Source organism: Chanos chanos, chromosome 3 (assembly GCF_902362185.1).
Source record: "Chanos chanos chromosome 3, fChaCha1.1, whole genome shotgun sequence".
NCBI lineage: Eukaryota > Metazoa > Chordata > Actinopteri > Gonorynchiformes > Chanidae > Chanos > Chanos chanos.
The window spans coordinates 8,388,748-8,409,945 of record NC_044497.1 but is presented as its reverse complement, the minus strand read 5'-3'; the positions used below and the strand labels follow the sequence as shown (position 1 = coordinate 8,409,945).

The 21,198-nt window shown below is 41.3% G+C and overlaps 1 protein-coding gene across 1 annotated transcript in view; it reads right to left on the bottom strand.

Annotated features, from left to right (window-relative positions):
- Positions 1–6,436: 6,436 nt before the first annotated feature.
- Positions 6,437–21,198, bottom strand: part of ctnnd2a (catenin (cadherin-associated protein), delta 2a) — a 176,971-nt gene continuing 162,209 nt past the window's right edge. Inside the window, exons 18-21 of the mRNA XM_030767425.1 lie at positions 16,895–17,021; positions 8,027–8,158; positions 7,621–7,697; positions 6,437–6,697 (exon numbers count right to left, since the gene is read on the bottom strand). Of these exons, the coding sequence (XP_030623285.1) occupies positions 6,437–6,697; positions 7,621–7,697; positions 8,027–8,158; positions 16,895–17,021 (597 nt within the window). The remainder of the gene's footprint in view (positions 6,698–7,620; positions 7,698–8,026; positions 8,159–16,894; positions 17,022–21,198) is intronic.

Below are 21,198 nucleotides of genomic sequence, written 5' to 3'. Positions count from 1 at the left end.
CATGATATGTGTGATGCACTTTTATCATTTTAGAATGTTGTAAAAGCATGTCACAATGCATGACATGTCTGATGCACTTTTATCATTTTAGAATGTTGTAACGGCATGTCACAATGCATGATATGTCTGATGCACTTTTATCATTTTAGAATGTTGTAACGGCATGTCACAATGCATGATATGTCTGATGCACTTTTATCATTTTAGAATGTTGTAACGGCATGTCACAATGCATGACATGTCTGATGCACTTTTATCATTTTAGAATGTTGTAACGGCATGTCACAATGCATGATATGTGTGATGCACTTTTATCATTTTAGAATGTTGTAAAAGCATGTCACAATGCATGACATGTCTGATGCACTTTTATCATTTTAGAATGTTGTAACGGCATGTCACAATGCATGATATGTCTGATGCACTTTTCTCATTTTAGAATGTTGCACATCGCATTGTTATGAAGATATGCATCAGTGAAGAACCAACTGAAGATAGCTAGATACATAGATAGAGAGAGAGAGAGAGAGAGAGAGAGGGGGAGAGAGAGAGAGAGAGAGAGAGAGAGAGAGAGATGTTCTGAGGATTTGCATGCTGTGAGGTTGCTGCTTTATTCTCTTACAGAAGAGGATAAGAAGACAGGGGCAATAGGGACAGTAATAGAAGGGGACCAACAGTTTTGACGTGCCAGTGTCAAGATCTACACTGATGTAACTCTCCATCATTTGAAATTTTGATCTATATGGTGTTGAAAAGGCTCTTCGTGCCTGCAGTGGAGGATAATGAATATTTTTTATATTCATATTACAAAGGAAATTACAAAAAAAAAAACCCTCTGACAAGTTCATCAGTGTATGGCAGGCTGAGATAATGAGATATTGTAAAGTCAAAGAGTCAGTAAAGAGCAAAGAGAGGAGCTTGGTCACATAGGATATTAGTGGCATTTGTGGTATAGATCCTTCAGTGTAAAAGGGCCAGGGATCACTAGCTTAATATCATCAGGATGATGCTGACTCTTTCAGAGACTTGTTGTTGAAATATGAAAAAAAAAAAAAAGGATTATGTTCATAATGAATTGTGTGTACACCAAATTCAGACTTTTAGACAAAAATGCAATGTCAAACTCAGCATGTGTCAATTTTGATGCGTAACAGAATCACTTGCTAGATGAAACGCATTCACAGCGAAAATGGATTTCACAAATCACAGCTGTGAAGAATAGAAAGGGAGCAATATATCCCTGTACAGTCAGGTAACTTTCATGTTTTTGGCTTGGTTTTAGGCCAGTGCTAACACACATGGTGTTCTCTAAGCAAAGTGATCTAAAGGCAAAAGTAAAAGCAATTGTAATCTAATGCAGTTTCAAAGATACTTTAAAGTCTTCCACCTTATACTGTCTTGGGTCGTTAACTCCAAGACATAAAATGTTTGACTACCATTCACTTTCTAATTGTAAAGAACAGTCAATTGTTATTGCATGCTATACAGACCGTAAGGAAGCATGAAAATAGCGTTTTCTCATTGGCAGCTCATGTGCACCGTCCATGTAACGTGTATCTGTTTGAGTAATGCATGGCTAAGTCACATGTGACCACTAGAGGGGTCACTTCAGCTTTTTTATATTTTTTTTAACATGCACCAGCACACACACACACAACAAAATCCAAACAAGTAGCTCGAGAACTATTTTTGCAGGTACAAACTGCCTTCAAACACTGCAAGTCTTAGTCACTGACCAGCCACACTAAGTATTCTAGATCAAGGAGCTTAGTGAACACAAACCAGTCTACCGTAACCAGCCGTGTTTTGTTCCTCACAACCTTGTTGTGTTATTTCTTAATGTGACAGCAGTCGACGTGGATTTTCCCTCCACAGAGACATGACAGCGGAGTGCATCCCCTGTGCCAAGCAGCTTGGCTTCTGTGGTAACACGGTGACATCGCAAAGGAGCTAACCGAGTGGCGTCTCGTGAGTGAGTGAGTGAGTGAGTGAGTGAAAGAGGAGAAAAGGAGGATGCTTGGTAAAGGGAGTGTGTGAGGTGAGTCGTGATTGGATCCAATATGCTCCTCGTGACTTTGATCATAGCATAAATCCATGGAAACCATCAGGAATTAAAAACAAACAAACAAACAAACAAAACTACAAACTTAAATCCTTTCATTTAAAACAATCTAAATGTAGATTCTTGTGAATTCCTCTACTTGATTTTCTCCTGTTGTATAATTCATCACTGTATCACTATATGACTTATGATGTTCATTGCAGTGAATGTGTGACAGCATGTGAAGGAGCCTGAGCAGTTTTAGAGGACAGTCCATGAAGGGAAGCTACGTCTTTGGCCCGTCTGTGTGATGCTTTTTCACCCTTTTTCAACACTAAGCCAATCATCCAGAGAAACCGTGCAAAAGCAATGTTCAAAATACTGGTAGAATTTGATAAATCCAAAACATCTCCAAAAGAATGTCAGTTCTCTCTCTCTCTCTCCCGCTCTCTCTCTCTCTCTCTCTCTCTCTTTCTCTTATGAATAATTCCGTGTTATATTGATTGCCGCGAAATGAACGCTCACCTTTGTTTAATCAGAAATTCATTTAAAGGCAATTCTGTAACCGGGAGCCATGTGTTCTGCACACACACAGCAGAATGTAAAGTTAAGGAGAGAGAGAGAGAGAGAGAGAGAGAGAGAGAGAGAGAAAAAGAGTTTCATCTTACTGCAATATTTGTACAGAAGTAAAATGAATTATGTTGTTAAATTGCAAACCTATTTTCATGCCATGTTAGATTAAGTTATCACAGACTGAGCCAGCCTGTAAAGCCAGAAAAATGTAACTTCAGCTCACAGTCAGGCATAATCATTGCAAGCATTCAGGGAAATGAAGTTATTAGGCAGATATTTTGAGTGTGATTTTACAACTTTAAGAAGCCTGAGGGAAGAGCTGTTGAATATGAAATTTTCTCCGGACACCTGAGGTCGCAGTTCCTCATTTCGGGGTTTTTTTTCACATTTAAAAGTGGTCTTCTTCCAAAAAGAGCTAATCACTGATCACGGGTTTGTTACTGAGAAACTTCTGGTTAGTTTTCCAGTGTAAGTGGTCTGCAACAGGAAGCAATGAGTTAACAGGATTATCTGTTATTAGGGGGAAGATACATATTTCATCTTCTCCTTGAATCACGTCATGATATTATTTCTATTTGCAGCTCAAATTTTGAAATATTAAAGAAATTCATTAACAAGCTGAGAAAATCAAATCATGTCTGGAAGATTGTGCTCTGTATTCAGGCAGTTTCCACCATTTATTTCTTAGGCACAGCAGAAAAAAAAAAAAAAAATCTTATTTGTACTTTATGTTTTTGGCAAGGACCTAAAAAATAAAGACATATCACAGATAAATCAATTCAAAACATTAATAATGTATAATGTTTGTGGGATATTCATAATGTATGAATGTTGATAGATTCAACAGAGTATTGCTGTGAGCTTGGACTTGTTTTGCTGATACAAGACTCAAACCGTTATTTTTTATTTATTTATTTTTTTTCCACCGCCTCTCTCCTAGAGTGCTAGTCCTTAATTTATCCTTGAAAATGGAGTGATTGTGGAATAGAAGGAGGGAGGCGACAGTAGAGAGGTAATACCCCAGTTGACAGGAAATGAGGATGCAGGCCTTGTTAAGTGCCGAATTTAAGAGGGCCTGCGTGCGTAATCCTCTCTCACTTTAACTCGGAGCCTTAGCCGGCGCCGTGTTCTCCGAGGCAGCCCTCTCCGTAAGCCTATTTGAGGAGGCTGTGGCATCTTCGGGGAGCGCGTCATGTTCTGATAGAAAAATCCAGGATCTCTGGGCAGGAGAGTTGAAGTAATAGATTCCTTCCTCTGTGTCTGCTTGTCCATCTGTGGATGGTGGATGGTGGTGGTGGAGCTGCTGCTTCAGGCATTTCAGCTGTACCCCCTACTGCAGTACATCAATATCGGTCTAAGCGGAGACAAAATGTTTAATGTTCTTGGGGTGGTCTCTACTGAGCTGTACGTTAAGAGGGGTTCGCAAGTTTAACGCCTGTGGGTCTACGTTTTGACTGTCTCCCAGGTAACACTCTCCAGCCACCTAGTCCTTGGAATCCGGCTGGAGATGCGTCAATCAAAAGAAGCCAGTCAACAGAATGTACGTGTACCTGTTTCATAGACTGAAAGATTAACATTACCTGCTAAGGAAAAGGACGTAATACAAATGGATAAAAAAAATACTGCTAGGTGCGGTCAGAGTTGAGGTTTGATAGTAAAGCACTGAACGTGTACACAAATGTAATATGGAGTAACGGAAATAAGCACAAAATTGAAGAACGACCACTCATTTGCAACATGGTTCATGTGTTATTGTAGTTAGTGAGATGGTAATAGCCCAAACAGCTATAAAGATTGCAAAGAACAATTTATTGTCCTGATATCGGAACAGAATCCAAATCCAGCATGATTATCTATGTAGCTCAAAAACAACACAATTGAATCCAGATGGAGGGTGGGAGGAGTCAATGTTTCAAGTGATTTTTTTTTTCTTCTCCTGTTTGGATCTGAACATTTAAGTGAGTAGAATTTTTTTTTTTTTTATACAAGTCTTTTCTCATATTTTTGTTGCTTTTAGTGACACTGACATCTTCACATAAAAATTATATATATATTTATATGTATATTTATATATTTATCATTCTCTATGAACATTTTCAATCTAGAGTAGTTCACCATGTTTTGTTATTTAGTCAACCTGTGGAAGCTTCCAGTTTGCAATGCCTCTCATCTCAAACATTGATCAACACACAGCACACACTCAGCTAACATTGAGAGACAGGTTTGTACATCTTTGGAGGGAATTAAGCTAGCAAAAAAACCAAAACAAAAACAAACAAAACAAAAACAAAAACCAAAAAAAAAAAAAAAGGTGCCCTCCTGGTTGAAGTCCAGTGTTGTCTACATATAGCTTAATTCCATTAAAACACCATTATGAACAAAAAAAAGCAATTACAAATCAGAGAAGAAATAACTAGTCAGAGAATTAAAAAAACAAAACAAAACCAAAAAAAACTCCAACTGAAAACACCCCCCCCCCCCCAAAAAAAGTTGAAATGTCTCAAGCGCCAACTTAGTGATATCAGAGTTTGGCACATTGTTAGTTTATCATTTGATGTTAGCACAGAGAACTGAGATACAAGTGAAATAGACTGGGTTTCTGCAAATATGGACAATAAATAGTTGTGTTTATTACCTTTTAACACTGTATCATCTAGAGAGAGAGAGAAAAAAAAAGAAACTGGGTATAAGTGAAAATCAGAACAATGTATTTCAAACATCTACATCTAATTTTCTCTTTAGGCAGTGAAAAAGCACTTCATTGACGAGGAGTGTGGAATGCTGCTTTGTCGACTGTCTTGAACTGCTTTAAAACAACTGCTTAGTTTCCACAAACGAATTCACATTATCAGAACGAACAATACTGCTATATATGTTCCTCTTCTTGCTGTTAAAACATACTTTGCATTTGGAAAGGGGATACTGATGACTGTTGCATCTCTCCAAAGTTATTTCATCTTTTTTTTTTTTTCTTTTTCATCTGTACTGTAAAACAATTTCTTTTTTTTTAAGCCACCATAGGGATGAGTGGCGTTTGTGTAATATACACAAAGCACTTGTATCTCTGTAATGTACACCAAATACTTTACATCAACAAAATTATTTTCTTTAAAAAAAAAAAAAAAAAAAAAGTACAAATCAAAAATAAGAATGAGACAATAATGTAGGAAAGAGCTGAAAGAATTTTCTAAAACCAAGGACATTCCATAAAATTCAAATTGAAGCTTTGATTCACTATGAAGACAAATGAACAAACGGGGGAAAAAAATAAAAAAACACAGAGTGTGAAAAGCTGTTCCCTTAGCATTTTGTAAACAACTCTTGTCTTGTGCTTCAACATACATTACCTTTTGCCTTTCCACTTATGTGCAATTTCCCTTTCACCCCAACTTTCCAAATCTCTCAATAAAACCATCGTTCTTCTGCTCCAAAGGTCAGCCATCTGTATTTGCCTTAAAGAAGTGACTTTCTGTCTTTTTTCTCATGCATTCAATTACTCTCCATTCTCAAGGTCCTTTCTCTTTCCCTCTCTCTCTCGCTTTCTCCCTCCCTCTCTCTCTCTCCCTCTCTCATCTTTTTTCTCAATACCCTTCCCACATTCGGTCCCACACCTCTACTTGTGCTTTCAGCGGAACGAGCTTTAACAAACTAAACTTGCTGAAGAATGCTTTGTGGTATGCATGCACATGCACAGTCTTCTGCCCGTGTCCTCATACTCCCCCTGCCCCCACCCCCCACACACTCCTACAAAACCCTCCTACTCCAACACCTTTCCCCTCACTCCCCTGCGCTTCACTCCAGGGGTCTGCAGGTCAACGAGTCCTACACCCAGGAGTCCGGCGAGGCGGGGTAATGGCTCGTTTCGTAGTTGAGTTCGCTATACGGGCGAGCGGCAGAGTAGAAGTCCACGTAGTTACCGGTCGACTTAAGTCCCAGGTGCATATTGAGATCAGTGGCAGGAGGTGGACGATGTACCTGATCCTCAAAAAAGGGCTCTTCAAAGTTTCTAGTGGAGTTCTGAAAGGGAGGGAAGGTCTCGTACTCTTTCTGGCTACTCTCCTGTGCGGCCGTCTGGACGGGAACCTGGGAAACATGGAAGTGTTTGTGTGCCTGTGAGTTGGATCCAAGGAATAGAACGCAGCTGACACATTCCTATCTCTACACTTCACAAAAAAAAAAAAAAAAAAAAAAAAAAAAGGCTTAGGCTTTTCCTTATTTGATTCATCTTAGAACAAAAGGAGATGCTGCCTTCATGTTTACCCCACTGGTATACTCCCTAGTATCTTGAATAAGTAGCTAGCAGTGCTTGTGACTCCATGTTCTTTGCCTTCATTACAATGTTTTCATTTTCTAAAAGGATACCACATGTCAGCGGCCAATTGTGTAGTATAATGAACTAATGAGATTACATCATGGAGAAAAAAAAAAAGTAGTACAATGGAATTAACGTTTTTATTCATACATTTTAAATGATGAAGTAAGTCGTGCAGAAGAGATGATATAAATAAGATCAAACATTGTGAATAGAGTAAAGCTCCTGCTTTGTATTAGGAAGGAGGAAATTACATATCTTATTCTGACCTATCAGAACCTAGCCACATGCATCTGTTAGCATGGTAAGCCATCACTGACAGCTACGCTAACAGGCTAAGTTAGCATGTTGGAAGTGTACCAGAGAAAACTAGTAAAGTAACAAAACATGTCAAAGAGCAAAGGCAGACCACCTAACAACTCAAGCTGAAATTCATTAGCATAGCTGAATTCATTAGCATAGATCTGCCCAGCCGTGACCATCACTTTGGGTTCATGTGTCTTTCAGCAGAATAATTTCTGTTACTTGGACAAGTGACCTTTTTTCGGCAAATAATCACTAACGAGGTGAATGTATTCCTCTAGAGTGTGGTTATTTTATTTTTTTTTTTCCGTTAAGCTTTAGCTACACTGCATGTGACTAAAGTGTGGCGAATGTAGTTGGGCATACGCTTGGGCTTCTTGACTGTTCTTACCTGGTTGTGTTTGATGTCTTCGTTGGCAGTCACGTATGAATTCCGGAACAATGTAGAAGTTCCGCAGGAGATTTGTACTGCGGGATGAAAGAGGAAAAAGAACGAACACGTTCATTTCTACATGAGGAGGACTTCTCCTACAGTTCTAAACAGAATGGACTCTAGCAAACCAACTGTGGGAGGAACCCCCCCCACCCCCCCCCCCAAAAAAAAACCAAAACAAAAAAAAACAACAACAAAAACAAAACGACGAGAACAACAACAAAAAACACGTAGCCAGAATTGGAGTTTGTGTTGGGTAGATGTACGGCCCATTTAATGAGGCAAGAAAATCATTAGAGAGGGTAGAGCAAGGTTCCTCAAGGCTACAATGGCTGCTAAACTGCCTACCCCCCCCCACACCTACCTGCCATGGAATCTTTCCTGGATGTGTGCTCGCCTTTGTTTCCATGGTAACCAGCAATGGTTCCAGTCGACTCGTAGTCCGTCTTCCTTTCCTTGAGGCTGATCATCTCGCGGGGTGAGGCGGGGGCGCTCGCTGCAGATCAGGAAATCACCCACATAATTCTCAATAAGCAGCTGGTACTGGTGACAAGCACCACAATACAGGGCTGCATTTTCAGCCTTTCTTCTCTCTCTCTCTTTCTCTCTCTCTCTCTCTCTCTCTCTCCCTCCCTCTCTCTCTCTCTCCCTTTTCTCTCTCTTTCTCTCCTCTCTCTCTCTCTCTTTCTCTATCTCTCTCACTCTCACTCTCCTCTCTCTCTCTCTCTCTCTCTCTCAGACATAGGAAGGTGTTCAGTCATTATTCATAATTAGGGATATTTTGTATGTCAGCATGAAGGTGATTTCAACAGGTCAATGTAACAGACAGATATTCGGTACACATAATTCCCAAGCCTTTTGAAAATGCTTATGTGCACAATATATTTGCTTACTTAAACAGCACATCAAATAGAATGCTTGTCCTTGACATTCTATATCAAAATAATGCTTATGGAAGGATATTTACTGAGTCACTGAATTAAATAGCGAGCACAATCATTACTAAACATTCTCATCTAGAACAATGTGAATTACCGTTACATTGCAATACCCAAGTGATATTGAGAATTGAAAATAAACCAGGGTTCTATGTGATCTAGAACCAGCATGTGCATTCCAGAATTAAATCCTTTGAGGCTTTTGGCTTTTCCCATATGCCCGCTCTGTCAGATACTGTTACACAGTGAGGTCTACTGGTGACATTACAGTTTTGTTTCTGCTCTGTTCTTGCAAAAGCTCTCTCTTGCCTTGGCAGAGGCAGGTTGGAAAAGCTCTATGAAGGACGTGGAAAGAGGTGACAAGTGTTCCGCTGGGCCTGACAATCCCCTGACAGCCACACTGCTAACCGGATCAGCCCCCCACCCCATCCCCACCACCAGGCCGTCAGAACCTGTTTCCCTGGAGACAGGGTGGATTGACTATCTACAGAGCACATGGTGTGCCCGAGGGCCGGCCGTCTCTACAGAGAGGGACCTCTGCCCCCTAGCACAGTGGGCTTTGGAACCATTTACCTCTATCAGACGAACACCTGTATCATAGAAAGCTGTATGACCAGGGCTGGTCTCTCTCACTCTCCCACTCTCTCTCTCTCTCTCTCTCTCTCTCCCCCTCCAGTACACTCAGACAAGCACGTAGGCCCACATATGTGCATACACCCACTCACTCACCCCTCCCACACACACACACACACACACACACACACACATACGCCTACACATAGTGAGAGTCAGAGAGGTTGTAAGAGAGAGTGAGAAGAAGAGATATAGATAGATAGATAGAGAGAGAGAGAGAGAGAGAGGGAGAAAGGGAGAGAGACACACACACTGAACGATCTCCTAAAGGCTTTTTCATCTCCTTTACAACATGCTCTGTGGTAACATTTGCATACTAACTGATACATGATAGAATGGATCTGGACTGCACCTATATTTCACAACCACATTGACACCAGCCATATACTATTCTCTTGTGCAGTCTTTTATACATGCAGTATATTAACAATGCACATAATTTTGCATATACATGATCTATCTTTAGTAATGAGTAATACTTTTCCTTCCAGTGGAAACAGAAAGCTCAGAGGACATCCAGTTAGGATTCAAACGAGGGATTTAGACAGGAAGTCCAAGAAAGAAACAGAGCCACATCTCTGAGAAATAAAAGGCAAAAGGCATGAAAGGCTTTTTTACACTTTCTATAGCCTAGCCTTTTGATTCAATTTACTCGTGAAACTGCAAAACTACCCAATGGAGTGATGCAACACAGCAGAAAATGAAAACAATTTGTCCCGTAGATATGAGTGTGTTCTAAAAACCGTCCTGGAGATGCACCGTGAAAAATGTTGCACGTCCATGGTGAATTTATCTTTATGATTTACTTGACTGTGTCAGAGAGAAAATGTTGTTTTGTCGCTAGGCTCCGGAGCCATCTGGAGAGTGTAAATTTACAGATGCGGTATTAATGCTCTTCTCACTGGCAACGGCAAACCGCAAAAGCCAATCAGCAATTAATGAACTTGTAACTTATAGCGCTTTAAATCAATTTCATAAAGGATGCTAATTTGTTTTTTTCTGACTCCGTTACAGTAAGAATCATTCTCTTTCTTCTTTTGAGATAGGTACAACGATTTAAAAGAGCCAATTTCAAAGGTAACTAATTTATCATCATTCAAATGATGAACTTAGCCAAAATATAAGCCCAACTTCGGAGGGTAATTAAGCCTTTTTCATTTGTCATTGATGTCAGTGAAGAGAGCCTTTAGTCTCCATTTGTGGGACTACTCTGGAGTGCTTCTTGTGCATTTCAAGGCTGGCTTAAGGTCTATTTACAGACTATAGAGCCTGGCTGTCCCATTCACACATACTGTGAATGCTCTTTTGCATAGATGGCGCTGATTCACTGATGACACTGAAGAGGTCTCTGTCTGATCAGTCTGTGACCTCGCTCTCTCTCACTCTCTCTCTCTGTCTCTCTCTCTTTCTCTCCCTCTCACTCTCTGTCTCCTCTGTATCTCTCTCTCTCTCCCCCTCTCTCCCTCTCAAGACAAGAGCTCCATTCAGAGCAAGTAAGTCAGCTGAACCATGAGGTTAAATGCAGCACTTCAGGTAGACTACTTTCTAAAGCTAGCTGTTAGCTGTGCTAAAGTCTATTCTTATAGTGAATCTCAAAATGCTCACAATTCCCAAAATAGCAAAGAGGACAAGACAAAAAAAAAAAAAAAAAAAAGAGGAGAATGACGACTCAGAGAAAGGTATGGGGTCGCAAATGGGAATCAATAAAATGTTCAGTTCCACTGGGACTGACCTGGGCATTGGCTCCGAGCGAAGGAAATTGCTTTACTGAAAGTTTAAGAGTGACTAGAGATGATTACGCTCTTCACGGAAAAAAAAAAAGAAAAAAAAAAGGAGAGAGCTTCTGACGTGAATGAGAAAAGAGTGAAAAGAGAGAGAAAAGAGCTCTTATATATAGATATAACGAAAAAACAACAACAAAAAAAAAAAAAAACCTCAGAGACAGCTGGAGAACAGAGAAATTAGTGAAGGAGACGCCATTGCCTCGTTGAGCTAAAGCCTTGATTGTGAAGGTTGCCCCTGTTTATGCCTGGAGCTTCTTAGCAAAAAACAGGGCTTTGCAACTGGACCCTGTAGTAAGACTGAGAGGCTTGTAGTGCACATTAAAAAGCTACGTAAAAATACCGGTCAATGTTACTGTTCTCTGTGGGGTTCCATCCTGTTGTGGGTCCCTACAGAGAATGCCTGGCAAACTACATCATTCAACTGTTTCCTGTACTCATTCTCCCCCTACTGAAAAAGCTTTGTTTTTATGCAGAGCGCCCATCGGAGCTTTTGCAGGTTATTTGATAGCGGTGCGGCATGAGAAAATCAATTTAGCTGTTTATCTCAGCCTCCATTCAGTTTGAGCCGATTGATACCGGGGATATCTGGAGGAGGGGAAAAAACAGCAGTGGGTGGGAATGGAGCATCCTGTGTGCTTCTCCCCAGAGGGGTTTAACTAGCAACACTGCATTAGATATACTTACAGTTGGACACTTTCCACCAGCTGCCTGTTCAAGCTGACGCTTTGCAACAGTGGGCAGTGCCTCTACCAAATTTAGGATTTTACTTGATTTTCATTGTGTCATAAGACTATGAGACAACAGATGCACAACTACCTAAAAACCACCCGAATGAAGAAGAAGACTGAGCATGATTTAAATGTAATATACAATGCAGTAAAAACATGATCAATATTAATAACAAATATATATATAATAATTATGAAAAACGAATAAGTGGAAACAGCTTATCATATGTATGCATTTACAATCTGGTTTTTTTATGTATCTTATTAAACACAATGGAAATCTTTAATTAACATACATACATTTAACACTGCGTGAAAAGTGGTGTATTCGGAAATATCCGGACAAAGTAAACTTCCGCTAAACCTGCTGTTTTCCGGAGGTATTCGGATGCCCGCAGAACTTTGTCATGCGGACCTGAAAACTCCCACAAATGTCCGAATACAGCTGTTAGACGGCAGTTTTCGGGCATCCGTGTGACCACAGTCGTTAGCTGATGGCTTGGTCTTTCAAATGCTAATAACAGTCAGTGGTCTAGGTGGGACTGGGTATAGAAGCCTGCCCCCCTTCCTCACTGTAACTTTCTATCAGTTAGCCTATATGTAATATTTAGCCGATATTTTGATAACCACACAAACTTCTTAGGTGTTGCATGGTGTATAATACAGCAGTGGTAGGCCCATATAGCCTTTAATGTCATTGCTCTGTCGTGCAGCTAAATTACAATGGACACCTCAAATGGAGCATACAAAAACACACTGAAAACATAATTTAAAAAAAGTCTAAATGAGAGATTCATTTATTACATATTTGGTGGTTATGCAACTGTCCTCTACTTGGGGCCAAAGGTACAGGGTGACCAGATGCAAACAGACCAAATGGGGGACAAGTAGTAAGTTTGTGTGGGACAATATGGGACATGTTACTAATGCTGAGAGATGATGTAAAACTTAGATATAATGTCAGTCTAACTGTATAAGAAACACTTGTATACACTTGTATTGATAGACATCCAACATGCATTGGCCATTACAGGCCCATCAAAGGCAACTGTACTTAAGCAAAGCAGCAGGCATCATACAGCTCAAGTCTTTCAAGTTAAACCCCTGACCAAATCCAACTATAAGAATAAATAAGGCTCAAAATAAAATATTACATAAAATAAAACAATTTCAATGCAAATCTTTATATCAAGCCAAAATCTCTATTGGATGAGAAGCATGGTCAGAAGGGATAAAAGAACTTTTTCCTTTCTTTTAGACCATGATGTCGGCTGACAGCGTTTATCTTCATATCTGTAAAGTTTTACTAAGTTTGGTTTTTGTGACGTAGCAAAGAAATTTGTCGGCCCCACAGCTGCACAGTTTGATTGACGGCCGCCACAGACTCTTGATGACCGCCCTCAACGCTCTTCTCTCAGCCATTTGGTGAAAGCAAGGCTTTTAAAAAAACTCGCCTATGTTGCATTTTTACTGCTTTTGACATAGCGCTATTAAATAGATTAGAAACTATGCTCATGTGCGGGCGGGTAAAATAATGGATCCATATTTTTTTTATTTCTGACAGTTAAAAACCAAACGACCAGCGAAAATGCGGGACATTATCTCAGTATGAGGGATGCGGGACAAAGGATACAGGACTTTAAAAAAAAAAAGTTTACAGGGCATAGGAGTTTTTGTTGTTGATTCTCGCTTGTTTGTTCAGAATGTTTCTCCTCAGTACGAGGACGCGCCCCGTTTTCAAACCACCCACTTAGAATCTAAGGTTGAGTCCTGTCCAATCAGTTTTCTGTGCGTGCATGGCGTAGGGTGACAGTAACCAATAGCATTGTGTGCAACTGCAGCGCGAAATTTGCTTTGGGCAAGGGGTTACCTGTAGTAAGGTAAGGAGAAGCGAGTCACTGAAGGATTACAGAAGTTGTACTCCGTATTCTGTCGATAGTGTGCATTTTGAAGATGACTTGCAAAAAAACACTTGAGTTTTCGAACGGACAGCGGAGTGGAGAGGCTACTCGTGCGTCGGGAATATCCAATTTTTCCAACGCAGAGTCCGAACGAAAACAAACAACTGGTGTCCCCGTTAAATGCATTTTTAAGAAGATGTCTGAACAGCAGTAAACGTTCATGGAGAATGTTATTCGGCGGTTGGACAGGATGGAGTCCCATCAAAGAGGCGCAAGAAGAGTCTGCCCGAGAAAAGAAGACGAGCGGGGAATAACTCTGTTTCGGTAAGTTTATTTCTGTAGCCTTCTGGCTTTCGTCTTTGACTGCCGCGCATTCTGATACGTTCACATTTCTTTATCTGCTTTATCCCTTAATGTGGTTGAATTTAACTCTTGTATTAATTTTGCTTCTACAGGAAGCTGTGCGGATAATGCATAATGCTGAAAACAACACGCACAGATATGATCTGCGGACAAGGTAGGACAGCGTGTTTTGTTGGTAGACTATATCGTCGCGATTGTTTCATAGCAGTGCTTGGAATTCTAAACGAACTTTTATTCAATCTTCCTTTCTTCTCCGTTTTTTTTTTCTCTCTAGCATCCTGAAAGACCGATTGAGACTATTCGAAAGAGTTACCGGGTGAATTCAGAGAACAAAGAGGGGGGCAGGATCGCCACTCGAACGAGGCAAAGGAGGAGAAGAGTAAGTCAAAACATCATTTCCCTAGTAGTTCTTAGACTTTTTCTCCATTTGCTATTTTCAGTGATCTAATTTATATTTTCACTGTGTTTTGCATCTGCTCAAGGCCAGAGCTAGTGTTCTTTAAACTGAGGAAGAGGCTGCCATATGGAGGACCGCATCAGTAGATATAATTTCTGAAAGGGACGCCGCCATCTTGGATGGAAGGCCAGCGTGGGTCCTCCCGCCTAGTACAGAGTTGTCTGCACTGTGTGGGGTGCTACAGAATAGAGACCACGGAAGCTGGGTTGTTCTTGGGAATGCTCAACATTTAGAGTTTCATTTATGTTCCCAAAAGCATTTGTATTATATGCTATGATATTACAGTATATTCTGTTCTGATGTATTCTATTCTGATGTATTATATATTGTACATTGATTTTATATATATATATATATATATATATATATATATATATATATATATATAAAATTGTCAATTTATATGCCTTATATTATACTGTATTTGCTTTATTTATAATAAAATTTGTGTAATTTATTTTTGTTTGCCAGACTGTCTATACAATCTACCTATGAACATAAAACAACAACACCACCAATAATAATAATAATAATTATTATTATTATTATATAAACCATATGAATTCATTTCTGGGGACCCACAATGGACCAATGGGGAAGGGTTTTAGAGGAGGGGCAAGACATTGCTCCACCAATCCAAAGAAAGACTTTTGACCAATTGCAGGATACCTGGTGGCCCAAGGTGTGAAGTGCAAATGTTCCCTTCCAAGCACCCCCAAGGGATTATTCACCATGGCAACTAAGGGCTCTAGGCAGACCCCAAAACACGGTACATATTCAGGAGTATTCCATGCCGCGTAACAGAGCTGCAAACTGCCAGATACAGCCGATAATCTGTGGAGTATCCAGGAATATACAGGAGTATTCCATGCCGAATACACCTCTTTTCACGCAGTGTAATGTACGCAGTAATTTACAATCATCAGTGAGATACTGCTACTCTTGATTGATCTCTTGATGCTGCTCTTGGTTGACCTCTTGATGCTCACACACACACACACACACACACACACACACACGTCCCCATACACACACAACGCACGCACGCACGCACATGCACTCGCGCATGCGCGTGCGCGAACACACACACACACACACACACACACCCACACTACACATCCTTCATACAGTCTATTTGTGATGGTGATGAATTTACGTTCAGGGAATAGGGTGGAGCCAGGGTTTATGAGGGAAATAACAAACGGACGCTAAGCCTACAGAGAAATGAACACCTACTGCAAACATTTCTCACGGAGAGGAGAAGAAGACAAGGTCAAGGTAACAGGAAATAATTACAGCATTTGCGACACGTTATTAAATTATATGACAGCGTCAAATCTGGCGCTCTGCTTTGCCCTGAGCGCGCACGTATCTTAGCAAATGTTAATTGCGTAGCCCGGGTAGGGTCCCCGGTGTGAAAGTTGATGACGCACTCCGAGGAGCTTGGGGACTCTCCAGCGTTCTCTGCACTGATGTCTGTGCTCACCCATCCGTGCACCTCTTTCTCACTAAGCTTTGATCTTTCTCAAAGACGTGCGATACGGCGGCGCTGTACTATGAGAAGCAAATCAGGCCGAACTTTGGGGAAAAAAATCCTATATCTGAGGGAATACTACAAATTGGATGCTTTACATAGCCTCTCATTTGCTGATAGCGGGGATATACGCTAGAGAGAGCCATGGCCGACTACGGCAACTAAACACAGAAAGAAAAAAAAAAAACGCGTGGCTCCGACAGATTTACCAAAGGTTACCGAGGGTCCGCTGTAAAAACTATACGAGTGTTAGCCGTATTCACTTTGTGTAATCAAGTGACTGCCCCACCTAACTGGGTAGGCAGGTCCTCCCGTCACTCAGACTGTGATTTAACCACTTAAACTACCATTATCCTCAGTGTCTGCCTGCCCCCTGGCTCAGACAGGCTCCACGAACTGCCTCCCCAAAGCGGACTGGAGGAAAAAAGTACTTTTCTGCTTCAGTGAAATGCTAAGTCCACTGGAAAGGCATTAAAGCCCGCAGCCAGTCGGCCATGAATCTACTCCCCCCTGTAGCAATGCAGTTCATTAGCTTCAGTCAGGGGTTCGGGGGAATCACCAAGAACATTTTATAAGGCCAGCGTGGTTTCCGAAAAGAAAAAAAACATTACAAACACATAATCCAAATAATGATCCAAATACGGAACAAGAGCCTTCAGTTGTAAATGCAAAAATGCAAATGCCAAAAATTCTCGGTTGAGAATGGTTTTTACGGGGCGACACAAACTTCTAAAGGGAAGAATGTAATAAACTAAAAGTGCCATTCTTAAAATGACTCCAAAACAAAATCTGATTGAAATACACTGAAATTCTATTAAGGAAACAATGCAATGATCTTCAATGGTAGCTGAACCAAACTGTGAGTGGGCTGAGGGATTTCACTGTAGTACTCACCTGATCGGTTGTTGGGGGAGGTTCGCACAGGAGAGATGGAGGGAGTACGAGAGGACGAGTATGGCCTTTGCCTGTCTCTCTCTATTGTTGAGGCAGAGCCCACAAAATGATACTGTGAGTAGCCATCCTGGAGAGGAGAGAGAGGGAGAGAGAGAAAGAGAGAGAGAGAGAGAGAGAGAGAGAGAGAGAGCGAGGGAGAGAGAGAGAGAGAGAGAGAGAGAGAGACCATAAGAATGGGACAGAATGCTACAATACAATAAATATGAGTCCATTTATACAGCACACAACAAACAATCCTCAGTTTTGGGGGGGGGGGTAAAGGAAAGGGAAGCCTACGGCTAGGACTTCTCCCTTTTTAGATCTCTTTGGCTCCCACGTTTACGGTTCACCATTAAACCATAGTCACCCTGTCAGTTTAATTTAAACTCTTCCCCTCTGGATCATTACAGAAATCAATTGCCGAGTGCTGGGTCTGGTCTGGAGCAGTGTCAGCAACTGGAACTGTGGATCAGTGGATACAGGGAGGAGGAGGAGGAGGAGGAGGAGGGGTGTGGGGCAGGGTGGCTGACTGATGTTGATGCAGGAGATAAAGGTAAGGGCACCGGCTGCCGGCCTCTCTCGTGTGACCAGTGGCTGAGTCAATAGGGCTTTCTGTACCAGAATGCTGACGGGGCCAGCCAAGCCCGCAGAGAGAGAGAGAGAGAGAGAGAGGGGGGGGGGGGGGGGGGGGGGAGAGGGCGAGAGAGAGAGGGGGAGAGAGAGGGAGAGAGAGAGAGGGGTCGTATTTCACTGCCCGATCGCGCCCAACGTCCTCTGCAACAAAGTCACGCTACTCAAAGACCTCTACAGCACAGGAACACAGCACCAAAGACATGTTTCATCTCAGCCGTTTTAAAAAGACGAGCAGGTTCTTTCTCACTCAGAGAGTTACATGTAAAAAAAAAAATCCGACCTGGACAAGTTTTGTAGAGACTAACCAAAGAGAAGGAGAGACTACGTTGAGTTTGAAACATTTTTAAAGAAGGGTAAAAGCCTTTTTTGACATCGTTCCTCATGGTCGGAACATTCCAATTATGAAACAGAAAATGATAAAATGGTGATTTTGGTCCATTTCTTTGGGTTAGTCGATACGGTAGTCACCCTTCAGAGAACTCTCATCTGTACATTTATTCCACAAGGTCAGACCACACGAGGTTTCGAGAGCCCAGTCATAGAAGCTAAAGACCTGTGTTTAGGAGAATTATACCACACAAAGACAGATCATGTACAGGCATGCTATTCACAGACTTCTGTAGCATTTATAAAACAGAAACTCTACAAAGTCCATTTGTGACAAAGCTAAATGACACAACCTGATGTGCAAATCAACCATGCACTTGAACCACACACAGTACACTTCAAATAACAACGATGTCGTCTGTCTGTTATTCCCGTTACTGTCATAAACCAAAACATAACAATGTGGGCAATTCTGTGTCACTTCAATATCGCAACCGTAGCGAACCAACTCAATTAAAAATAAATAAATAAAGAAATACATAAATGAATGAAAAAGTAAATAAATGAATCTGTGCCCTTTAACTTAGTGTGTGGCAGAGACTTCAAATGAGAATCAAATTTGGCTTTTCTCTCTTGCTGATAAAACATGTAATTGTTTGTTTTGTAAAAGCTATAATTACTCTGATTAAATTTAGGGATCACAACACTTGAATACTGAAGGGGCTAATCGGGCTTCTTTAGCTTGATAATGGCGGTTGTGAAAGTCACAAGAGTGACCTCTCACCTCAGATAAAAAGTGGCTTACTGGAACAAAAACAACATCGAAAAGACCAAAACCACTTGAATAAAATAACGAATTGGCTTTGATCATTTCCCCATTAAAACTAATATACCATGACCAAAACTTCAGCACAGCTAGCCCTTTGTCGGACATCTCAATTATTTCTGAAACAACAACTATTACTAAGGTATAAACACACACAGAGAGAAAAGCAGCGCCGTTGGAAAAAGTGCTTCGGCTTGACAAAAATCACAAGCAGCACTTTTCTCTCGTGGGTTCGGCGCGGGAGCCGACCGGGGGGGGTGGGTCAAAGGCACAGACGTGAGTTAGCACCGGTGAAGAAAAGGCGGGGGGAGCGAGCACGAGCCCTCGCCTCCTGCCCCGGCGTCCCGTCCTCTCTCTCTCTGAGCCACGAAAAACGGTATCCGTGACGTTCCACTGCCCCTCCATGACACGTATCATTTTCCAAGGGGCTCGGCCGAGATCAAAGGTTCGGTGCTTTCTGACTCCGCGCGGTTCAAAGTTGCCCCACTTTCGCGTCTTCCCTCTTCAGACACACCTAGTCCTGTGCTGCAGCCCCGTTTGCGGGGGGGGGTTCTGCCGTTGCTATGCAACTGTTGTGCTTGTTGCGAGTAACAACATTGGACAGGTATTTGAAGGCCACGACTTGCTAAGAAAAAAAAAGGCACAAAATGTTGAATAAACAGCATTTGCGTGCGGCGCTAAAGACCTTGCCTTTGGAGAAATTTGTCATCTTTCTTTATACAGACTACTGAAGAACGTGAAGTTCAATTCAGCTCTTTATGAACACAAAAGCATTGGTCTGTCAGTGAACAAAGGTTCCAGTATGGATGATTACTTCCTTTGATGTGTAGGCAGTTTGAAGTGGATTCAGTGAATTCTTGAAAACAATATGTTTAAGGACGAGTGGGTTTCAATATGATTAAAGCTTCTAATTGCAATTACTCTTATCATCCCATGATTCTATTCATTCTCTTTATTAGGACTGTCAGCCTAACGTACCACTGACTGATGGACTTTGAAGGACAATTTAAAGCTACTGCTCCCATGGTCTACGCAATGTGAATAACAAATGTGCCTAGCATGAAAACACTAAACTGTTATCCATTAGCTGGGTGTGAGAGGGAGGCAAGAAACAGTTCGGAAATCCCATTTTAGACCCCAAATCTGCAGCCCATGCATGCATAACAATCTTCTGAGTCTCATTTCCATTTGTAACATGAGACCATCAGTTTAAGACAAGGCTGACAATGTGGAGATGAGAAACAGTCCCTATCAGTAATATTGTACATTAGCTGCTAACAAAAAAAAGGCAGGTAAATCTCTTGTTTGGGAGTTTTCAGTGAAGTAAGCCCAGAGCAAAGCTCATTATTCAGCCCCTCAGAGACAGCTGACGCCTGGGGAGGATCTCCTGTGGATGGGGGGTGATTATGGAGGCGAGTGACAGATCTGACTTCTTCTCTGCGTGTAATGGAGATGTTGTGAAGAAGCGCTCCTTAGTTTGGCTGATCAGAGTGTTTGGCAAAGACTCCAATCCCCGCAGGACTCCACGTAAAAAGCCTAAGGCCTGAAACTGCTGCCGAACATTCGTAAGAGTTTAGCCCGGGTTTAACTAGAACATTCTCTACTCTCTGATATTATAAGCTTCGCAGCGCTAAGGTTGCAATGCAGTGCTTGCTGATTTAGAAACTGTTGTGTTCCCGAGCTATACAATATTAATTATGCCGTATTAAAACTTGGGGTTTAAATGATTTTTTTTTTTCTTATTTGAGATTTGTTTCATGATCATTGCTTGAGATTTATTCTCATTAACGGGATAAGATGTTAGTTACCGTAATGACAGGAAAGTAGATTTGAACAATTCAATAAGTGAGTAAATGAAGAAACGCTTATTCGTAAATGATACTTGTAGACATACATTACACGCTCCTGTTTGACTCTCGTAATGAATCTCTCGATAAATCTCTGCGACACTTTCCCGAATGACTCATTCATACTCGGTTAAAGACAGGCCAATATTATGATAGCACATTCTTTAAATGCTATAAAATGAAATTGTGTTTGGACTGGACATAGATTAGATGCCTTATAAACAGAACAAGATGAGAAATAAAATGTCTCTTGGTCTAATTCCATCACAAACACTGCTCCTAATATCCCGGTTCTCTCCGAGTTTGTCTGTACACACAGCAAGGAACATCACGCCTCAGGTGGCAAGACTTCCCAATCTACACCTTCAGAAACAGCTGTGAAAAAAAAGAGAAACTTCCAAAAAAAAAGAAACAATTCCACGTGAAACAGCTGTCATTATGGCCTAGCGCAATGAGACATGCAGAGCCTGTGTAAATGTTAATAATAGCAATCTGTATCTTAGCGCCCTTTACTTAATGTCATCCCCAGTGACATTTCCCCAGCTTACCAGGGCCAATGTGGGGAAGCAGAGGACAGAAAGATTGAGAGAAAGAGAGAATAGAGGAAGGGTGGAAGAACAGAGGGGGGGCAG